Below are 21,175 nucleotides of genomic sequence, written 5' to 3' on the forward strand. Positions count from 1 at the left end.
TTGGGGACATCGGGAGAGGAAGAAACAGAGGGCTTGGAGGCCCTGGTCATGGCGGATGGAGGTGTAGAGGGATTGGATATCCATGCTGAAGATGAGGCGTTGGGGGCCGGGGAAACGGAAGCCTTGGAGGAGGTGGAGGGCGTGGGTGGTGTCCCGAACGTACGTGGGGCTTTAAATGGAAAGAAGGTTCACAAGGAACAGGTGTTAGAAATTCTGGGAAGTGTAAAAGTAGATAAATCCCCTGGGCCAGATGGGATTTATCCCAGGCTGGGAAGCCAGGGAGAAGATTGCCAAGCCTTTGGCTTTAATCTTTATGTCATCATTGTTTACAGGAATAGAACCAGAAGACTGGAGGATAGCAAATGCTGTTCCCTTGTTCAAAACGGGAGTAGAGACAACCCTGGTAATTATAGGCCGTGAGCCTTACTTCGGTTGTGGGTAAAGTGTTGGAAAAGGTTATAAGAGATAGGATTTATAATTACCTTGATAGGAATAAGTTGATTAGGGATAGTCAACATGATTTTGTGAAGGGTAGTTTGTACTTCACAAACCTTATATTGAGTTCTGAGATGGTGACCAAACAGGTGAATGAGGGTAAAGCAGTTGATGTGGTGTGTATGGATTTCAGTAAGGCTGGATGGTAGGCTACTGCACAAAATATGGAATCATGGGATTGAGTGTGATTTAGAGGTTTGGATCAGAAATTGGCTAGCTAAATGAAGACAGAGGGTGGTGGTTGATGGGAAATATTTATCCTGGAGTTCAGTTACTAGTGGTGTACTGCAAGGATCTGTTTTGGGGCCACTGTTGTTTGTCATTTTTATAAATGACCTGGATGAGGGCATGGAAGGATGGGTTAGTAAATTTGTGAATGACACTAAGATTAGTGGAGTTGTGGACAGTGCCAAAAGATGTTGTAGGTAACAGAGAGACATAGATAAGCTGCAGAGCTGGGCTGACAGGTGGCAAATGGAGGTTAATACAGAAAATTGTGAGGTGATTCACTTTGGAAAGAATAACAGGAATGCAGAGTACTGGGCGAATGGTAAGATTCTTGGTAGTGTAAATGAGCAGAGAGATCTCTGTGTCCATGTACATAGATCCCTCAAAGTTGCCACCCAGGTTGATAAGGTTGTTACGAAGACATACAGTGTGTTAGCTTTTATTAGTAGAGGGACCGAGTTTCAGAACCACAAGGTCATGCTGCAGCTGTACAAAACTCTGGTGCGGCCGTGCTTGGAGTATTGCATGCAGTTCTGGTCACCGCATTATAAGAAGGACATGGAAGCTTTAGAAAGGGTTCAAAGAAGATTTACTAAGATGTTTCCTGGTATGGAGGGAAGGTCTTACAAGGAAAGGTTGAGGGACTAGAGGCTATTTTCATTAGAGAGAAGGAAGTTGAGAGGTGACTTAATTGAGACATATAAGATAATCAGAGGTTTAGATGGGGTGGACAGTGAAAGCCTTTTTCCTCAGATGGTGATGGCTAGCACAAGGGGGCATAGCTTCAAATTGAGGGGTGATAGATATAGGACAGATGTCAGAGGTAGTTTCTTTACTCAGAGGGTAGTAGGGGCGTGGAACACACTGCTGGCAACAGTTGTACACTCACCAACTTTAAGGGCATTTAAACAGTCATTGAATAGACATATGGATGAGAATGGAATAGTGTAGGTTAGATGGGCTTCAGATTAGTTTCATAGGGCGGCGCAACACTGAGAGCCGAAGGGCCTCTACTGCGCTGTGATGTTCTGTGTAACTCTGAAACATGTAAAATGGTCAACATCTTATTTGAGGGTGTTTGAGAATAAATGCACATCTGGCATGTGGGAATCATTTAAAGGCAAGTTGATTGTCAGAATACTATGTGCATGAATTGGGATGTCATGTTGACGCTGTACAGCACATTGGTGAGGCCACTTTTACAATACTGTGTACAATTCTAGCCCCCCCTTTATAGGAAAGATGTTGTTAAACTTGAGAGTACGCAGAAAAGATTTCCAGGGATGTTGCTGGGACTAGAGGGTTTGAGGTCAAGTGGGAGACTGAATAGGTTTGGGCTCTTTCCCCCTGGAGCGCTGGAGGTTGAGGGGTGACCTTATAGAGGTTTATACAATCATGAGGAGCATAGAGAGAGTAAATAGAGGTCTTTTCCCCAGAATGGGGGAGTTCAAAACTCGAATGCATATGGTTACGGTGAGAGGGGAAAGATATAAAAAGGATTTGAGGGGTAACTTTTCACACAGAAGGTGATGCTTGTATGGAATGAGTTGCCAGAGGAAATAGTGCAGGCAGGTACAATTGTAACATTTAAAAGGCTACTTGATGGGGATATGAATGGGAAGGGGTTAGAGGGATATGAGCCAAGTGCTGTCAAATGGGACTAGGTCAGAATGGGATGTCTGCTGAGAGTAGACGCGTTGGACCAAAGGGTCTGTTTCCATCTTGTCAGACTAAATGATCAGAATTCAGGACCATGAACAACTGAACCATCTAGTTTAAGGTGTCAGTTGAGAAATAAATATTGGCCAAGACACTAACTGCTTTGCTGTTCTTCAAAACATGTCACAAGATCTATACCTAAAGCCTCCATTTAATACCTCATCCAAGACATTGTAGTCTCAGAAGAAGTGTCAGCGTGAATCTTGTTATTGTTGGAATGGGACTTAGAGAAGAATACAGCGCAGTACAGGCCCTTTGGCCCTCGATGTTGCGCCGATCCAAGCCCACCTAACCTATACTAACCCACTATCCTCCATATACCTATCCAATGCCCGCTTAAATGCCCATAAAGAGGGAGAGTCCACCACTGCTACTGGCAGGGCATTCCATGAACTTACGACTCGCTGAGTGAAGAACCTACCCCTAACTTCAGTCCTATATCTACCCCCCCTTAATTTAAAGCTAAGCCCCCTTGTAATACCCGACTCCATACGCGGGAAAAGGTTCACACTGTCAACCCTATCTAACCCCCTAATCATCTTGTACACCTCAATCAAGTCACCCCTAAACCTTCTTTTCTCTAATGAAAACAGCCCCAAGTGTCTCAATCTTTCCTCATACGATCTTCCTTCCATACCAGGCAACATCCTGGTAAACCTCCTCTGCACCCGTTCCAGTGCCTCCACATCCTTCCTATAGTATGGCGACCAAAACTGCACACAATATTCCAGATGCGGCCGCACCAGAGTCTTATACAACTGCATCATGACCTCTGGACTCCGGAACTCAATTCCTCTACCAATAAAAGCCAGTACGCCATATGCCTTCCTCACTGCACTATTTACCTGGGTGGCAACTTTCAGAGATCTGTGTACATGGACACCAAGATCCCTCTGCTCATCCACACTACCAAGTATCCGACCATTAGCCCAGTACCCCATCTTTTTGTTTTTCTTCCCAAAGTGAATCACCTCACACTTAGCTACATTGAATTCCATTTGCCACCTTTCTGCCCAGCTCTGCAGCTTCTCTATATCCTGCTGTAACCTGCCACATCCTTCCTCACTTCCTGACTTGAACTCAGATCTTCTAACTCCAAGGTGAGACACTGCCCACTGAGCCAGAACACGTACTGTAATTTCCCCACATCAACAGACAGGGTCAGGTACTTTGCTGTTACTGCCTCACAATTTGTCTTAATAAATCTATGTCTTTAGGATTATCTAAGAGAGTGATAGTGTTCACATTCACTATCAGACGATAATACAGCAGAGGAAACCATCCAGCGCCTCATGTCTGTTCTTTCACAGTGCTATCCGATTAGTCCACTACTCTGCTCCTTCCTGGAATTCTGCAAACATGTTCTTTTCAAGTATCCAATTCCATTTCAAAATTCCTTTCGAATCTGCTGGTACCTCCTTTCGTACAGTGTACTCCAAAGCACAAAAACTCACTGTGAGAATGAAAATGTCATATTCTCATTTTACTTCTTGGTGTTCTCCCAATTATTTTGAGTCTGTGTCCTTTCAGCACTGACCCTGATGTCAGGAAACAATATAAATGGAAGACCTTTCACTGTTAAGGTAGAATTATGGCAATTTTACTTTTAATTGTATGTGGAACATGGTCATTGCTGGCTGGCCCAGCAGTTATCGGCTATTCATGTTGGAGAAAGTGCTAGTGAGCTGGCTTCTTGAAGCATGCAGTCCATGTGCTATGAATCTGGAATTAGAGTAATGGGTGACTACTAAATCAGCATTGGGTTAGATACAGATTAAATCTTCTGCACTGTGCCCATCTAATATTTTGCAATACACATTCAGACATTACCTGACATAGTCTTGGCTTTTCTTGTTGATGCTGTAGTTGGTTAGATGCATGAACTGGTTTTTGATATTCTTTGTTGCACGGTCATACTTCACAGTAGCAAACCTTTTAAGAAGAAAACAGTATTTGGCGTCACATTCCCACATTGATGAAGTGGAGGAAATGCATACAACATTGTTCCACTAGTTCCTGGCTCAAATAAGGGAGAAAGGGAAGGGTTCCCAACAAACTGACTCCATCCAGCTGCTCTGGTAGGTGTAGGAGATCATTTACACAGCATAAAATAAGTTTGAAACATCCAGGACAAAGCAGCCCATTTGTTTTTTTTTATTATTCTTTGTTCATGGGATGTGGGTCCTAATTGCTTGATCAGCATTTTTTGCCCATCCCTAATCATCCATTAAGGGGCGCTTAGGAGTCAATGATGTCACTGTGGGTCTGGAGTCACATATAAATCAGACCTGGTAAGCATAGCAGATTTCTTTCACTAAAGGAAATTAGCAGAGGTTGTCGTGGGAGGAAAGTCCAGGGGTGAGTCCTGGATCAGAGGCCGGTGCAGAAGGAGAATCTCAAGCCAGAGGCCAGGGTAGGAGGCGAGTCCCGGACTTGAGGCTGCTGTAGCAGGGGAGGCGAGGCCCTTGTGGACTGGAAGCGAGGCCTCGGGATTTGAAGCCCAGTCTGGTCTGGAAGCTAGGTACTGGCACAGACTGGGTGAAAAGGACAGCATTTTGAGTAATTTTTAAACATTGTTTTCCTCTGCTGGACTTTATTATTCTTTAAAACCTATAACAAACACTTAAGTATCTGTACCTAGGTATCCTGTATCTAACATGGCAGCATAGGCAGCAACATTGCAAACTTTTCACTGCACTTATTCAAGTGCACAGGACAATAAAACTGATTCCAAATTCTAGTGAACCAGATGTGGTTCTGTGGTGATATGACTGTCATTAGGCTAGCTTTTCATTCTGTTTTTTATTCTTCAATTCAAATTTCACCATCTGCCATGGTGGGATTAGAATCCAAGACCCCAAAACATCAAACTGCAGTTTGGAAGTACTAGCTCAGTGACATGACTATGCCTTCCTGAGGTGCAACTGGCAGTACTCCCACAGGCATCCACTCCCTCCATCACTGACACTCAGTAACAGCAGTGTGTACTATCTACAAATGCACTGCAGAAATTCAACAAAGATCCTTAGACAGCACCTTCCAAACCCACAATCACTTACATCTATAATGACAAGGATAGCAGATACATGAGAATATCTGCAAGGTCCCCTCAAGTCACTCACCATCCTGACTTGGAAATATATTGGCATTCCTTCAATTATAACTGGGTCAAAATCCTGGAATTCCCTCCCTTAGAGCATTATGGATCTATCTACAGCACATGGATTTCAATGGTTCAAGAAAGCAGCTCACCACCACCTTCTCAAGGGCAACTAGGGACAGACAATAAATGCTGGCCAATGAGCAATACCTCCATGCCACAAGTGAATTTTAAAAAAGCTCTACTTTCAAACTTCCTTCCTGGATACTAGTAATGAATTAGTGTAAAACTAAATAGAGGCTTCAGACAAAGTAAATTATAGATTCAAATGCTGCATGACTGAAACCTGTTAACACAGCACAGGGCAGAATCCAGGCATGTGTGACTCAGCACCAAAGAGAAAGATCCTGTACCTTATCTACTAATCTCATTGATTGCATGCTTTCAGACAGCTTTCACATATACACGCTGAAACCCAACTTTAACTCTCTACCATCAAATCTTAGCCCACACGCTGCTATCATGAATCAGCAAAAACCTTTTCAGTTCAACAGTGGCAAAACTGAAATCAATCTGTAGACAAGAGTGAAATATATCTACATTCTCCAAATTCAAGAAAATTAAGAGGTGATCTCATTAAAAAGTATGAAATTCCAAGAAACCTTGAACAAGGTCATGCAGTCAATGTTGTGTGCATGGTATTACATTGACATTTGATAAAGTGCGACTCAACAGATTTTTGAGCAAAGTTAGAACTCATAGAATGAAAATGTCTACAGCAACCTGACTTTGAAAAAAACAAAAATGAAAAAAAAATGGGTGAGTGATAGTAAACAGCAACAACAAATGGATGCTTTTCACACGGGAGCAACATTTTGTGCTAGTGTTTGGGCCTGTTTTGTTGTATATACTGGGGTCTAACCTCCAGTTATTTTACAAGCCACAGTTCTGAAGAAGAGTCACTCAACCCGAAAGGTTAACTCTGATTTCTCTCCACAAATGCTGCCAGACCTGCTGAGCTTTTCCAGCAATTTCTGTTTCTGTTTCCAACTGTATTAAGTTGCCTAAAGTAATGTTGCTGAAATCAATCCAACTATGTGCAATAATTCCTTATGTACAATTTGATCTACACACACAGTCCCTCTGCAGTTTTTTTAGAGCTTCCGCTCTTGAAGTCTTATTGTTGGACACTATGTTATCACCATTTTGTATTCTTCTGATATTAATCCCATCCCTGTTCAGGATCCTTGTTCTTCCCAATACTCATAACTTAGATCTTCATGTACACTGCACAATTTTAAAACATGCAGATATGAATCCTGGAAGCACTGTAAAATGTGTGAATGTTAGTATAGAAATTCAAAAGGACACAGACATGCTGATGGAACACTGATAGTAGGCAGAAGTGAGGACTGCAGGTGTTGGAAACCAGAGTTTGGATCAGAGAGGTGCTGGAACAGCACAGCAGGTCAGGCAGCATCCGAGGAGCAGGAAAATCAACATTTTGGGCAAAAGCCCTTCATCAGGAATAAAGGCAGGGAGCCTCCAGGTTGGAGAGATAAATGGGGAGGGTGGGGCTGGGAAGAAGGTAGCAAAGACTACAATAGGTGAATTGGGGTGGAGATGGAGGTGATAGGTCAGAGGGAAGAGTGGAACGGATGGGTGGGAAGGGAGATTGGCAGGTAGGACAGGTCATGAGGACAGTGCTGGGCTGGAAGGTTGGTACTGGGGTGAGGTGGGGGAAGGGGAAATGAGGAAACTGGTGAAGTCCACAATGATGCCCTATTGTTGAAGTGTTACGAGGTGGAAGATGAGGCGTTCTTCCTCCAGACGTCAGGTGGTGAGGGAGTGGCGGTGGAGGAGGCCCAGGACCTGCATGTCCTCAGCAGAATGGGAGGGGGAGCCTTCCACATCTATCAAAGTTTCACCTACACATCCACCAACGTCATTTATTGTATCCACTGATCCCGATGCGGTCTCCTCTACATTGGGGAGACTGGACGCCTCCTCACAGAGGAATATCTCCAGGACACCCGCATCAATCAACCCCAATGCCCCGTGGCCCAACATTTCAACTCCCCCCTCCCACTCTGGACTTCACCAGTTTCCTCATTTCCCCTTCCCCCACCTTACCCCAGTTCCAACCTTCCAGCCCAGCACTGTCCTCATGCCAATCTCCCTTCCCACCTATCCACTCCACCCTCCCCTCTGACCTATCACCTGCATCCCCACCCCGATTCACCTATATGTACTCTTTGCAACCTTCTCCCCAGCCCCACCTTCCTCTCCCCATTTATGTCTCCACCCTGGAGGCTTCCTGCCTCTATTCCTGATGAAGGGTTTTTACCTGAAATGTCGACTTTCCTGCTCCTCGGATGCTGCCTGACCCGCTGTGCTTTTCCAGCACCACTCTTATCAGAACACTGATGGTGGTCAGTGGCAGATGAAATTTAATGCAGAGCACAGTGATGAAGTCATTTATTTTGGTAAGAACATCAGGAGCAGAAGCACCTGGATATTTGTGTACATTCCATCGTTGAAAGTAGCAGAAAAGGTTTTGCTTTATTCATTCAGAGGACATGATAGCATTAGGGTTGCTTATTTATTGCCCATGCCTTAGTGCCCAGAGAGGAGTTAAGAGTCAACCAATTTGTTGAAGTCACGTTTAGACTGGACCAGCTCAAGATGCCAGAACGGCTTCCTGACAAGTCCTTAGTAAACTAGATGGGATTTTATGACAATCGACAGCAGCTCCTTCAGAGAGCTGGCAACCATTAGGTCAGTCCTTTATTCCAGATTTATTTTTAATTCAAATTTATCTTGGTAACAATTTCAGCTATGGTGGGATTTGAATCCATGTTGCCAGAACACTGGCCTGTTGTTCCGGATGGCTAGTCCCTTGACATTACTACTACGCCACTTCCTCCCCTGTGAAATCAGTTAATGAAGCTTACAAACTCATGGGGTTTAATAATACAAGCGGACAGTAAAAGAACAAAATAGAGAAATTGAATTTGTAGGTCAGCAGCAACTGTAGCATTGCATCCAATTCTGGGTGTCACATTTTAAGAAAAATGTGAAGATATTACAGAGGTACAGAAAGTTTCATGAGAACATTCCCAGGATGAAAAACTTCAATTATATACACAAGTTGGAAAAGGTGGTGTTGTTCTCATTGGAAAAGAGAAGATAGAGGAGATTTGGTAGAGGAGCTCAAAATCATAAGGGACCTAGACCAGTTAGATCAAGAGAAACTATTTCATCAAAACATTCAAGAGGGAATTTTGTCACTATCTGAAAAAATGAAATGTGCAGGCCAAAAGAGAAAAGGCAGGGGAGTAAATAGCTCCTTCAGAGAGCTGGCAGAAACAACAGGCTGAATGGTCTCCTTCTGAGACTCTGGGCTGATGCTCAGAATCTGTTTTCCCATGGTTGAAGAGTCTGGAACAGGTGTCACATTCTCAGACGCAGAGCTGGGAAGAGAAATTTCTGCTCTCAGAGGGTTGTAAAGTTTTGGAATACTCTATTCTAGATTTCTGCAGATGCTCAACCATTTAGCATATTCAAAGCCAGAGAAATAGATTTGGGAACTGAGGCAATCAATTTATATGGTGAGCGTGGGAAATTGCAGCTGATGTAAAGGCTCAGCCACGATTCTACCAAACAGAGGAGGAGGCTCGAGAAACTGGATTGTTTACTCGTACTCCTGTTTAAAGTACGGAAAACCCAATGTGCACAGAGAGAGAATACGGAGGAAATGGAGAAGGGGAGATAAACTTCAGGGGATGGAAGCAGACTAGTCAAATTCCTGAGAGCAGATAGCTCCAGGGACCAAGAATTGAGCAGCATATGCAATGCTTTTCATTGCAAATCGAGGCACACAGGGATCTGACACAGCCGACGCTGTGCAGCTTGGATCAGTCTTGTTTGACCAAATTTATCTGTTAAACAGTCAGGGCACACAACGAACAAGGGAAACAAACAGAAATACAGTGGATACACAGGAATGGATAGGCAGGAGAACTGAAATGTGATACAAAGTACTTGTCAACTAACGAGAAAAATCAGCTCAAAGTCACTGTCCAGCCAAGGTGATATCAAAAGCTTATTTTGCATTTTAAAGTCCTGAGTGCCTGCATACACTCCTTGGGACTGTCACTGCCCTGACATTCCAGAAAAACTGTCTGAGTGCACCCTAAACCCTGCTCTTCGGGTGAATTACTGCAAACAAATAGCTGGCCAATTGGCACCCATGAACCTGAACTGAGCTGCCACCTAGTGGTCAACATCATTACTATTTAAAATAAAATATAGGGCCACCAGACTCAAAATGTTAATTCTGTTTCCTCACCAGATTTGCTGCCAGACCTGTTGAGTTTCTCTAACACTTTCTGATCTTCCATCATTACTATTTATGTAACTAGATTTTGGTCCTGTTGCTCACGTAGTCCCACTCAGCTCTGGTCAGCTTTTGTACCATCACTATACCCCCTCAAAAGTGCTGCGAAAATGCTTTGGTTTTTCACAACTAGCCTCAAGCAAGAGACAATGGCAGCCCATTAAATATAAACAGGAATGAGATCAGTGAGGTCTAGAAGAGCGAGTACAGGCTCAAATAGCAATTAAGACAGGATTGACATTCTGCATATTCTGAGAAAATTGGACTTGGAGGATTATCTTCTCTCAGAAGAGCAGTGAGTGAGTCTTTTGGACTCTTCCCCAAAGTGACAAAAGCTGGTCCACTGAATATTTTTAAGGTAGACATAGATAGTTTTTCTGCCCGACAAGGGAGTCAATGCTTATCACTGGTAAGTGAGAAAGCACAGTTAGCTTAGCCTTGATCTCCGTGAATGGTCGAGCGAGCCTGAAAGGCCAAATGACCCTGTCCTACTCCTCATTCATCAGTTTGTACATTTGCATTTTTAAGGAGAAAAAGGAATATGCGATAGTGTGGGTCAGGTGAGGTTTAGGCAAATGATTAGCCGTGACCTGACTGAATGGCAGAGCAGGTTCAAGGAGCAGCTATAACCTATTCCTCCTCCTATTACTCTCACAGCTATAAACAGCACTATCTCTCTCAACCATGAAACTTACAGGTAACACCTCGACTGTGACTGCAGCATCTCCAGACTGAAAGTTATAGGTTCCTGTCCTGCTCTGTATCTTGGTCTCTCAATCTAGGCCGATACTCCAGTATAGCAGAAAATAACTGCAATCCAACCACACTACAAGATGTGGAGCATTGCAGGGCACTGAGGGCATGCAATTGAAATGCAAGTTCCTTCTTTTAATCAATTACTTTTGAAGCATGGTTACATTGAATCATGCTGTTCTCAAATGCTGCCAAACACAACAATGAGATAGATACACTTTTGTTAAACAAAGGTATTAAGGGATGCAGAGTTAGACCACAACTCAACCATGATCGCATTGAATGGTAGAACAGGCTTGAGGCACTGAATGGCCTACTCCAATCTTCCTATGTTCTGATGTAACAATGCACAAGATAAATGAACAGTATATCTATTTTCTGACTTTGTTGAATGAGGGGGAATGTTTGGCAGGGCACCGAGCTCTGTGAATCTATGTTGAATCATTTAAAATGCATTAAATACTTTTAATGCAATCAAACATTGAAGGCCGGAGTCATTCATTATCTTTACAAATATACAGTCTGTCTACTTGAACAGAGAGGGGGGATTCCAAGAACTCTCAGTGTCAAATATCCATGGAAACTGTTACATCAATTCTCGTCAATCAAGGTCCTCAGCAGACAACATGTGGATGGTGAGTGAGGTTTCCTACAATAGGACAGTATGCTGATGTAAGGAAAATCCACACACTACCCTCGAACGTTCAGCAGCCTTTACAAACTGCTCTCAGCAGACCAAGTTCAAAACCCTTGGCAAAATGTTTTTCCAGATTGTTCCACAAAAAAAAAATTCCACTTTTGCAGTCATGTGCTCAGAAAACTTCTTGAAATGAAAATTAACAACAAGAAAGAGAGTATGCAAAAAAAAACTGATTTGAATCAAACCAAGGCAAAATTTGAGTGTAGTCGCCATCAAGTGGCCCATTCGTGTAAGGTACATGACAATATATTCACCAAAAGACAGTGTGTAACAAACTACAACCATCAGATGAGGGGTTATTTTATAGGGGTTTATGAAATCATGAGTGGCATGGATAAGGTGACGAGCCAAGGTCTTTTTCCCAGGATAAGCGAGTCCAAAACTAGAGGCCATTGGTTTAAGGTGAGAAGGGAAAGATTTAAAAGGGACTTGAGGAGTAACTTTCTCACACAGACTCAGAGTCACACGGCAGGGAAACAGACCTTCAGTCCAACCAGTCCACGCTGAACATAATCCCAAACTAAACTAGTCCCACCTGCCTGCGCTTGGTGCATATGCATCCAAACATTTCTTATTCATGTAATTATATAACAGGCATTTGGATGGGTGTATGAATAGGAAGGGTTTAGAGGAGTATAATGCAAACACTGGTAAATGGGACTAGATTAGTTAAGGATACCTGGTCAACGTGGACAAATTGGACCGAAGGGTCTGTTTCTGTGCCGTACATCTCGAGGACTCTATCTGAATATCTTTTAAACATGGTAACTGTACCCGCACCCAACACTTGCTCTGGAAGTTCATTTACACAAAAACTACTCTGTTTTTAAGATAGTTGCTCCTCATGTCTTTTATAAATCCTTCTTCTCTCATCTTAAAAATATGCCCCCTAGTCTTGAAATACCCCCCAGGGAAAAGACACCTGCCATTCACCTTATCCATACGCTTCATTATTTTATAAACCTCTATAATTTGTTCTTCACCTTGGAACCGCTTTAACTGTTGTTTTTCCATAGTTGTACATTCAGTCCGTTGCTGTCCCAGAGCACTACTATTCAAAAAGCTGCCCGATAATTTTGCCATATTCTCTTGCTGTGTAGGCCCATGTTTCCCCTCTCCCAAATCCTCAACTATTTCCCCCACCCCGATTAATTTTAATTCCCCTCTACAGCCCTAGTTATGTGGTTCACCAGGACACTGGCCCCATACATAGTTCAAGTGAAGCCATCCCACCAGAACAATTCCCTTCTACCCAAGAACTGGAGCCAGTGCTCCATAAACTGAAATCCATTACAACTGGACCAATCTCCGAGCCATTCACCTAACTCCTTGACTTTATTTACCCTATACCAGTTTGCCTGTGGCTCAGGAAGTAATCCAGCTTATTACGTTGGGTTTTTTTTTCAACAAACCCTCCATTTCAGTCTTCCCAATGTCACTATACCAATGTGGACAGCACCTATGAATCCCTCTACTTCCTCTGCAAATTCTTAGTGACATGACCTTAACCTTGGAACTGAACAGGTAATCAGGATTCCGGTTCACGCCTGCAGAGAACAGTATCTATTCCCCTATTAGACCTAATCCCCCGAATCCCTACCATTACAACATAACTATTTTCTTTCCCCACTTGAATGGCGTCCTGTACAATGGTGCCAAGGTCAGTTTGCTCATCCTCCCTGTATTCCCCATTCTCATCAACACAGCTTGCAAGAACCTTGCAACTGCTGGACAATTGCAGGGCCAAAAGATCCTCAATTCTAACCCCATGGGTTCCCATGTGTATCTCACAACCTCCTGATCCTGATTACAAACCAATTCTAAATGAACTAATCTGAAGGGTGTGACCACCTCTGGAACAAACTGTCCAGGTAACTTTCCCCTTTCTGATGTGGCACTATCATTCATTATTTGTTAATTGAATGAATCTCTCCTCATTTTGTTCTTCTCACAGAGGTTGGTGAACTTGTGGAATTCTTTGTCACAGAGGGCTATAGAGGCTGGATTGTTAAAGACCATAAAGTCATATCATATAAGAGCAGAATTAGGACACTCTTGCCATCAAGTCAACTCCACCATTCAATCCTGGGTGACAGGTTTCTCAACCTCATTCTCCTGTCTTCACCTCATAACCCTTGGTCCCCTTACTAACCAAGAACCAATCTATTTCTATCTTAAATACATTCAATGGCCTCTACAGCCCTCTGCGGCAAGGAGTTCCACAGAGTCTCTACCCTCTGGCTGAAGAAATTCCACCTCATCTCAGTTCTAAAGGGTTGCTCCTTTACTCTGAGGCTGAGCCCTCAGGTCCTAGTCTCGCCCACTAGTGGAAACATCATTTCCATGTCCACTCTACCAGGCCTCTCCGTATTCTATAACTTTCAATCAGAACCCCACTCATACACTGAAACTCCATTGAGTACAGACTCAGAGCCCTCAACTGCTACTCATCCTATGAAACGCCCTTCAAGCCCTAATTATTCTTGTAAACTTCTTCTGGACCCACTCCAAGGTCAGCACATCCTGCCTAAGATACAGAACCCAAAACTGTCCACAGTATCCCAAATGCAGTATGACCAGAGCCTTACACAGCCTCAGCAGTACCTCCCTATTCTTGTATTCTAGCCCTGTTGAAATGAATGCCAACATTGCATTTGCTTTCCTAACCACCAACTGAACCTGTGTGGTTACCTAAAGAGAATCCTGAACTAGGATTTCCTAAATTTCTGAAGTCTTTCCCCATTTAGAAAATAGTCTACACTTCTATCCTTCCTATCAAAATGTATAATTTCACACTTGGCCACATTGCATTCTATCGGCCACTTCTTTGCCCACTATCCTAACATGTCCAAGTTCTTCTGCAATCTCCCCACTTCCTCAACACTACCTCAGCCTCCACCTATCAGATAGTAAGATTTTTGATCAGCAAGGGAATCAAAGGCTATGAAGCAAAGGCAGGAGAAAGGAGTTGAGGATAATCAGATCTTTTAGATTAATTGAATGGCAGAGCAGACACAACAGGCTGAATGGCCCACCTCATGTGTCTTATGAGACCATCTGTTTTCCTCTTGACTCTGGAAGTCCCTGCCTTAAAATGGTGTTGTATAAATGCAAGTTGTTAAGATAACACTGTCAGACAGGACACATGCACCTTCTAGTCATGTATAATTGACACAAATATTGGAACTTTCCTACCTTGTCAATCCTTCTTCATATAGATAAACCACCAGAGGATCATAAGATGTCACTAAGACATACAATCGCACATCAAACTTGAAATCTGTAAATGGCAAAAAAAAAGACTCCACAGGTGGTCACACTATCAGTGACATAGAATCATAAAGTACAGAAGAGGCCCTTCAGTCCATCAAGTCTGTACCACCAAAAATGTTCTACTACCTACACTAGTCTCACAGCCTTGAATGTTCTGAGACTTCAAATGCTCAGCCAAGTACTCTTTAAAGGTTGTGAGGTTTCCCACCTCAACTACTCTCCCAAGCAGTGCAGCCCACCACCCTCTGGGTAAAAAATCTTTTTCTCAAGTCCTCTCTAAACCTCTGCATTTCACTTTAAAATTCTTCCCCCTTGTTATTGATTCACCAGAATGCCCCCAGTCCCTTCATCCAGATCATTAATATATAATGTGAACAGCTGCGGCCCCAACACTGAACCCTGCGGGACACCACTTGTCACCAGCTGCCATTCCAAAAAAGAAACTTTTATCCCAACTCTCTGCCTTCTGTCAGACAGCCAATCCCCAATTCATGCCAGTCGTTCACCTCGAACACCATGGACCCTCACCTTACTCAGCAGCCTCCCGTGAGGTACCTTTTCAAAGGCCTTTCGGAAGTCTAGGTAGATAACATCCATTGGGTTTCCCTGGTCTAACCCACTTGTTACCTCTTCAAAGAATTCTAACAGGTTTGTCAGGCATGACCTCTCCTTACTAAATCCATGCTGACTTGTTCTAATCCGACCCTGCACTTCCAAGAAATTAGAAATCTCATCCTTAACGATGGATTCTAGAATTTTACCTACAATCGAGGTTAAGCTAATCAGCCGATAATTTTCCATCTTTTGTCTTGATCCTTTCTTGAACACAGGGGATACAACAGCAATTTACCAGTCATCTGGGACTTTCCCTGACTCCAGTGATTTTTGAAAGATCACAACCAACGCCTCCGCTATTTCCTCAGCCACTTCCCTCAGAACTTTAGGATGTAGCCCATCAGGGCCTAGAGATTTCGCAATTTTTAGTACTTTCTCTTTTGTAATGGCTATCATACTCAACTCTGGCCCTTGACTCTCCTTAATTGTTGGGATGTTACTCATGTCTTCCACTGTGAAGCCTGTATTTATTAAGTTCTTCAGCTATTTCTTCATCTCCCATCACTAGCCTTCTTGCATCAATTTGGAACGGCCCAATCTCTACTTCTGTCTCTCATTTGTTTCTTATGTATTGAAAGAAACTTTTACTATCATTTCTAATATAACTGGCTAGCTGACATTTCTTCAGCCAGAGAGTGGTGGGCCTGTGGAATTCATTGCCATGGAACGCAGTGGAGGCCAGAACGATAAATGTCTTCAAGGCAGAGATTGACAAATTCTTAATCTCGCAAGGAATTAAGGGATACGGGGAGAGTGTGGCTAAGTGGCATTGAAATGCCCATTAGCTATGATTGAATGGGGGAGTGGACTCGATGGGCCGAATGGCCTTACTTCCACTCCTATGTCTTATGTCAGTTGTGGTGTTATGGCCAATTTTTGTGACATCCACGAACTTATTTAGCATCCGATACCACATTCTCATCTCCATCATTTATGAATATCACAAACAGTAAGGGACCCCACATCAATCTCTGTGGAACACCCACTTCACACCGGGCTGCAGTCACGCAAACAGCTTTCTACCACCACCCTCTGTCTCCTGTCACTGAGCTAATTTTGGATCCAACTTGCCAAGTCACCTTGGATCCCATGACCTTTTACCTTCTTTATCAGTTTCTCATGTGGCACCTTGTCAAAAACTTTGCTGAAATCCATATAGACTGCATCAACTGCACTACTCTCATTTAACCACTTAATCGCCTTCTCAAAAATTCATATTCTTTAACCATGACCTCTCTCTGACAAAGTTACATTGACTACCCCTGACCAAACACTGCCTCTCTAAATAGAGATTCATTTTCCCCTTCACTGTTTTCACCAATAGTTTTTCTATCACTGAAGTGAGATTCACTGGTCTGTAGTTCCCTGGTCTATCTCTACCATCCTCCTTGTAAAATGGAACTACATTCACTATCCTCCAGTCCTCTGGAACCTCCCATGTGGCCAGAAACTTGGGTCAGGGCCCCTGTAATTTCTTCCCTGATCTCCTACAACAGCAGAGGATAAAACTCATCCAGACCCAAGGATTTGTCCCTATTAAATCTAGGCAGAAGTGGGTACTGCAGATGCTGGAGGTTAGAGTCAAGATTAGCACGGTGCTGGAAAGCACAGCAGGTCAGGCAGCATCCGAGGAGCGTGAAAATTGACATTTCGGGCAAAAGCCCTTCATCTATTGAATCTGCCAAGCCCTCCAATACCTCCACACTTGTTACATCAATCTGCTTAAGAACACAGCTAACGCAGCTTCCCCTTGCTGCAGAGTGATAAACATTTGGCTCCAAGATGAAAGATTGTAGGTTCTACCTGTAAGAGGAACAACAGAAGTCCAGTGTAGTAATCTGAGCAACAAGTGCCTATCAGCTTCTACACATGAACATTTTGCCTAGTTAGGTTTGCCTGGTTTAGGAGAAAGTGAGGACTGCAGCTGCTGGAGATCAGAGCTGAAAATGTGTTGCTGGAAAAGCGCAGCAGGTCAGGCAGCATCCAAGGAGCAGGAGAATCGACATTTCGGGCAGGAGTTCCTGAAGAAGGGCTCATGCCCGAAACGTCGATTCTCCTGCTCCTTGGATGCTGCCTGACCTGCTGCGCTTTTCCAGCAACACATTTTCAGCTCTTGCCAGGTTTACCCAACAATCATTCCTCAACTGACCCTGCATCCAAAGAGCACTGAGGGTGTCTATCTTCATTGCTGGCTGTGTTGAGATATGTTATGATCTCAGCAGGGACTAATGTCAAAGCTAACAAGATGGTGTTGCAGGTAATATAGTAGCATGGGTAAAGAATTAGCCAGCTGACAGGAAACAGAGTTGGGATAAATTGGTTATTATTGAGTTGATAAGCTAGAACAAGTGGAGTATTGGACAATCCTAAAGTGGTATCTGGCTTGCAAGCTCATGATTTATTTTTGCCTTGGTTATGCATGTAAACAAATATTCAGGCACCCAAGTCATGATTTTCAGGCTCAAAAATAGAACTAACTCCTTTCCTTATTAACCCTCTCAATACAGAAATACAAAATCAAACTCAAAACTATAAATGGATCTGTCCATGTTAGTACCCAAGTTTACAAATAACTTAATATAATAAACTTTCATAACATCAGTAAAAGAGGGGGAGGTGTGGCATTGCTTGTCAAAGATAGTATTACAGCGGTGGAAAGGACGATGGATGAAGACTCGCCATCTGAGGTAGTTTGGGCTGAGGTTAGGAATAGGAAAGGTGAGGTCACTCTGTTAGGAGTTTTCTACAGGCCTCCTAATAGTCCTAGAAACATAGAGGAAAGGATTGCGAGGATGATTCAGGAGAAGAGTGAAAGTAATAGGGTGGTTGTTATGGGGGACTTTAACTTTCCTGATATTGATTGGGAAAGCTATAGCTCGAGTTCGTTAGATGGGTCGGTGTTTGTCCAATGTGTGCAGGAGGGTTTCTTGACACAATATGTAGACAGGCCAACAAGAGGTGAGGCCATACTGGATTTGGTTCTGGGTAACGAACCAGGCCAGGTGTTTGAATTGGAGGTAGGTGAGCACTTTGGGGACAGTGACCACAATTCGGTGACTTTTACTCTAGTGATGGAGAGGGATAAGTGTACACTGCAGGGCAAGAGTTATAGCTGGGGGCAGGGAAATTATGATTGCGGTGAGGCACGACCTAGGATGCGTGGCTTGGAAAAGTAGGCTTTAAGGCATGGGCACAATTGATATGTGGAGCTTGTTCAAGGAGCAACTATTGAGTGTCCTTGATAAGTATGTACCTGTCAGGCAGGGAGGAAAGGGTCGTGTGAGGGAGCCGTGGTTTAATAAGGAATTGGAATCCCTTGTTAAATGGAAGAGGGCGGCCTATGTAAAGATGAGGCGTGAAGGTTCAATTGGGGCGATTGAGAGTTATAAGGTAGCCAGGAAGGATCTGAAGAGAGAGCTAAGAGCAGCAAGGAGGGGACATGAAAAGTCCTTAGTTGGTAGGATTAGGGAAAACCCTAAGGCTTTCTATAGGTATGTCAGGAATAAAAGAATAACTAGGTTAGGAATAGGTCCAGTCAAGGATAGTAGTGGGAAGTTGCGTGTGGAGGCTGAAGAGATTGGGGAGACACTGAATGAATACTTTTCGTCAATATTCACTCAGGAACAGGACATTGTTGCTGATGTGAATATTGAGTCACAATTAATTAGAATGGACGGCTTTGAGGTATGTAGGGAAGAGGTGTTGGAAATTCTGGAAAGGGTGAAAATAGATAAGTCTCCTGGGCTTGATGGCATTTATCCTAGGATTCTCTGGGAAGCAAGGGAGGAGATTGCAGAGCCATTGGCCTTGATTTTTATGTCCTCGTTGTCTACAGGAGTAGTGCCAGAAGATTGGAGGCTAGCAAATGTGGTTCCCTTGTTCAAGAAGGGGAGTAGGGATAACCCTAGTAACTATAGGCCGGTGAGTCTCACTTCTGGGCAAAGTCTTAGAGAGAATTGTAAGGGATAGGATTTATGAACATCTGGATAGGAATAATGTGATCAAGGATAGTCAGCATGGTTTTGTGAAGGGCAGGTCGTGCCTCACAAACCTTATTGAATTCTTTGAGAAGGTGACTAAGGAGGTGGATGAGGGGAAAGCGGTAGATGTGGTGTATATGGATTTTAGTAAGGCGTTTGATAAGGTTCCCCATGGTAGGCTACTGCAAAAAATACGGAGGTATGGCATTGAGGGTGAGTTGGAGGTTTGGATTAGGAATTGGCTGGCTGGAAGAAGACAGAGGGTAGTAGTTGACGGTAAAGGTTCATCTTGGAGTGCAGTTACTAGCGATGTTCCGCAAGGATCTGTTTTGGGACCATTGCTGTTTGTCATTTTTATAAATGACATGGAGGAGGGGCTAGAAGGTTGGGTGAGCAAGTTTGCAGATGATACGAAATTCGGTAGAGTTGTTGACAGTGAGGAAGGATGTGTCAGGTTACAACGGGATATAGATAAGTTGCAGAACTGGGCAGAAAGGTGGCAAATGGAGTTCAATGTAGGTAAGTGTGAGGTGATTCACTTTGGTAAGAGTAACAAAAAGACGGGGTACTGGGCTAATGGTCGGATACTTGGTAGTGTGGATGAGCAGAGGGATCTTGGTGTCCATGTACACAGATCTCTGAAAGTTGCCACCCAGGTAAATAGTGCGGTGAAGAAGGCATATGGCGTACTGGCTTTTATTGGTAGAGGAATTGAGTTCCAGACCCCTGAGGTCATGTTGCAGTTGTATAAGACTCTGGTGCGGCCGCATCTGGAGTATAGTGTGCAGTTTTGGTCGCCATACTATAGGAAGGATGTGGAGGCACTGGAACGGGTGCAGAGGAGGTTTACCAGGATGTTGCCTGGTATGGAAGGAAGATCGTATGAGGAAAGGCTGAGGCACTTGGGGCTGTTTTCATTGGAGAAAAGAAGGTTTAGGGGTGACTTGATAGAGGTGTACAAGATGATTAGGGGTTTAGATAGGGTCGACAATGAGAACCTTTTTCCACGTATGGAGTCAGCTATTACGAGGGGGCATAGCTTTAAATTAAGGAGTGGTAGGTATAGGACAGATGTTAGGGGTAGATTCTTTACTCAGCGAGTCCCGAGTTCATGGAATGCACTGCCAGTAGCAGTGGTGGACTCTCCCTCTTTATGGGCATTTAAACGTGCATTGGATAGGCATATGGAGGATAGTGGGCTAGTGTAGGTCAGGTGGGCTTGGATCGGTGCAACATCGAGGGCCGAAGGGCCTGTACTGCGCTGTATTTTTCTATGTTCTATGTTCTATAAAACGTAATTCAATGTTCCTGAAGACTTCCTGTGTGTATTTGCATAAAGCATAATCAAACAGATTAGTAATTTCATTTACACAGAGGATGTGTATATTCTGTGTACATGTTCTACTGGAGCAGATGTGAAAAAAAATTAAGATATATAATTTAATATGGGATATTTGAGAGTGTGAATGAGAAAAGACTGCTTCAGTAACATGGGGTCAATTATTTAAAATTAATATTTGGAAGGGATTCAGGAGGCAGTTTGGAAGAAACTTCTTTTCATATAGAATTGTTGGGTGCATGGAGTACCATCGCACAAGGATTGGCAGAAGCAGGGCATCACTGCACCACTCAGGGAAATCTAAGATTTACAAGGAACAGTATCCTGAAAGTGCAAACCATAGATTATTTTTTGCACCAGTCTATCAAAAAGCTGAAACAGAAAATATCAGAAAACAAAAGCTTCCTTTCGGTGTAAGCAAATTAAAAAAAAAAAAAATTTGATATAATATCTTTAAACAGAGAAATGTGAAAAAAATGGAGGTGAAATCAAGGAAGATGATGATAGTGGCTTCTAAGGAAGGTCCTAAAGTAAAAGAGATAGAGATATTGGAGAGGAAATGTTTAAGGAGAGA

At 43.3% G+C, this 21,175-nt stretch overlaps 1 protein-coding gene and 1 long non-coding RNA gene across 3 annotated transcripts in view; one reads left to right on the plus strand and one right to left on the minus strand.

The window, feature by feature from the left end:
- ttll5 (tubulin tyrosine ligase-like family, member 5) overlaps positions 1 to 21,175 on the minus strand; it is a 451,975-nt gene that overhangs the window by 369,526 nt on the left and 61,274 nt on the right. For both annotated transcript variants that reach the window (XM_087989544.1, XM_087989543.1), the window contains exons 9-10: positions 14,590 to 14,674; positions 4,273 to 4,374 (exon numbers count right to left, since the gene is read on the minus strand). In XM_087989544.1, coding sequence (XP_087845670.1) covers positions 4,273 to 4,374; positions 14,590 to 14,674 — 187 coding nt within the window. The remainder of the gene's footprint in view (positions 1 to 4,272; positions 4,375 to 14,589; positions 14,675 to 21,175) is intronic.
- LOC148149333 (uncharacterized) overlaps positions 1 to 21,175 on the plus strand; it is an 86,267-nt gene that overhangs the window by 60,242 nt on the left and 4,850 nt on the right. The window lies entirely within an intron of this gene.

Source organism: Chiloscyllium plagiosum, unplaced genomic scaffold, assembly GCF_037043375.1.
Source record: "Chiloscyllium plagiosum isolate Xiang-an unplaced genomic scaffold, Cpla_swu_hap1 HiC_scaffold_8, whole genome shotgun sequence".
NCBI classification, from domain to species: domain Eukaryota; kingdom Metazoa; phylum Chordata; class Chondrichthyes; order Orectolobiformes; family Hemiscylliidae; genus Chiloscyllium; species Chiloscyllium plagiosum.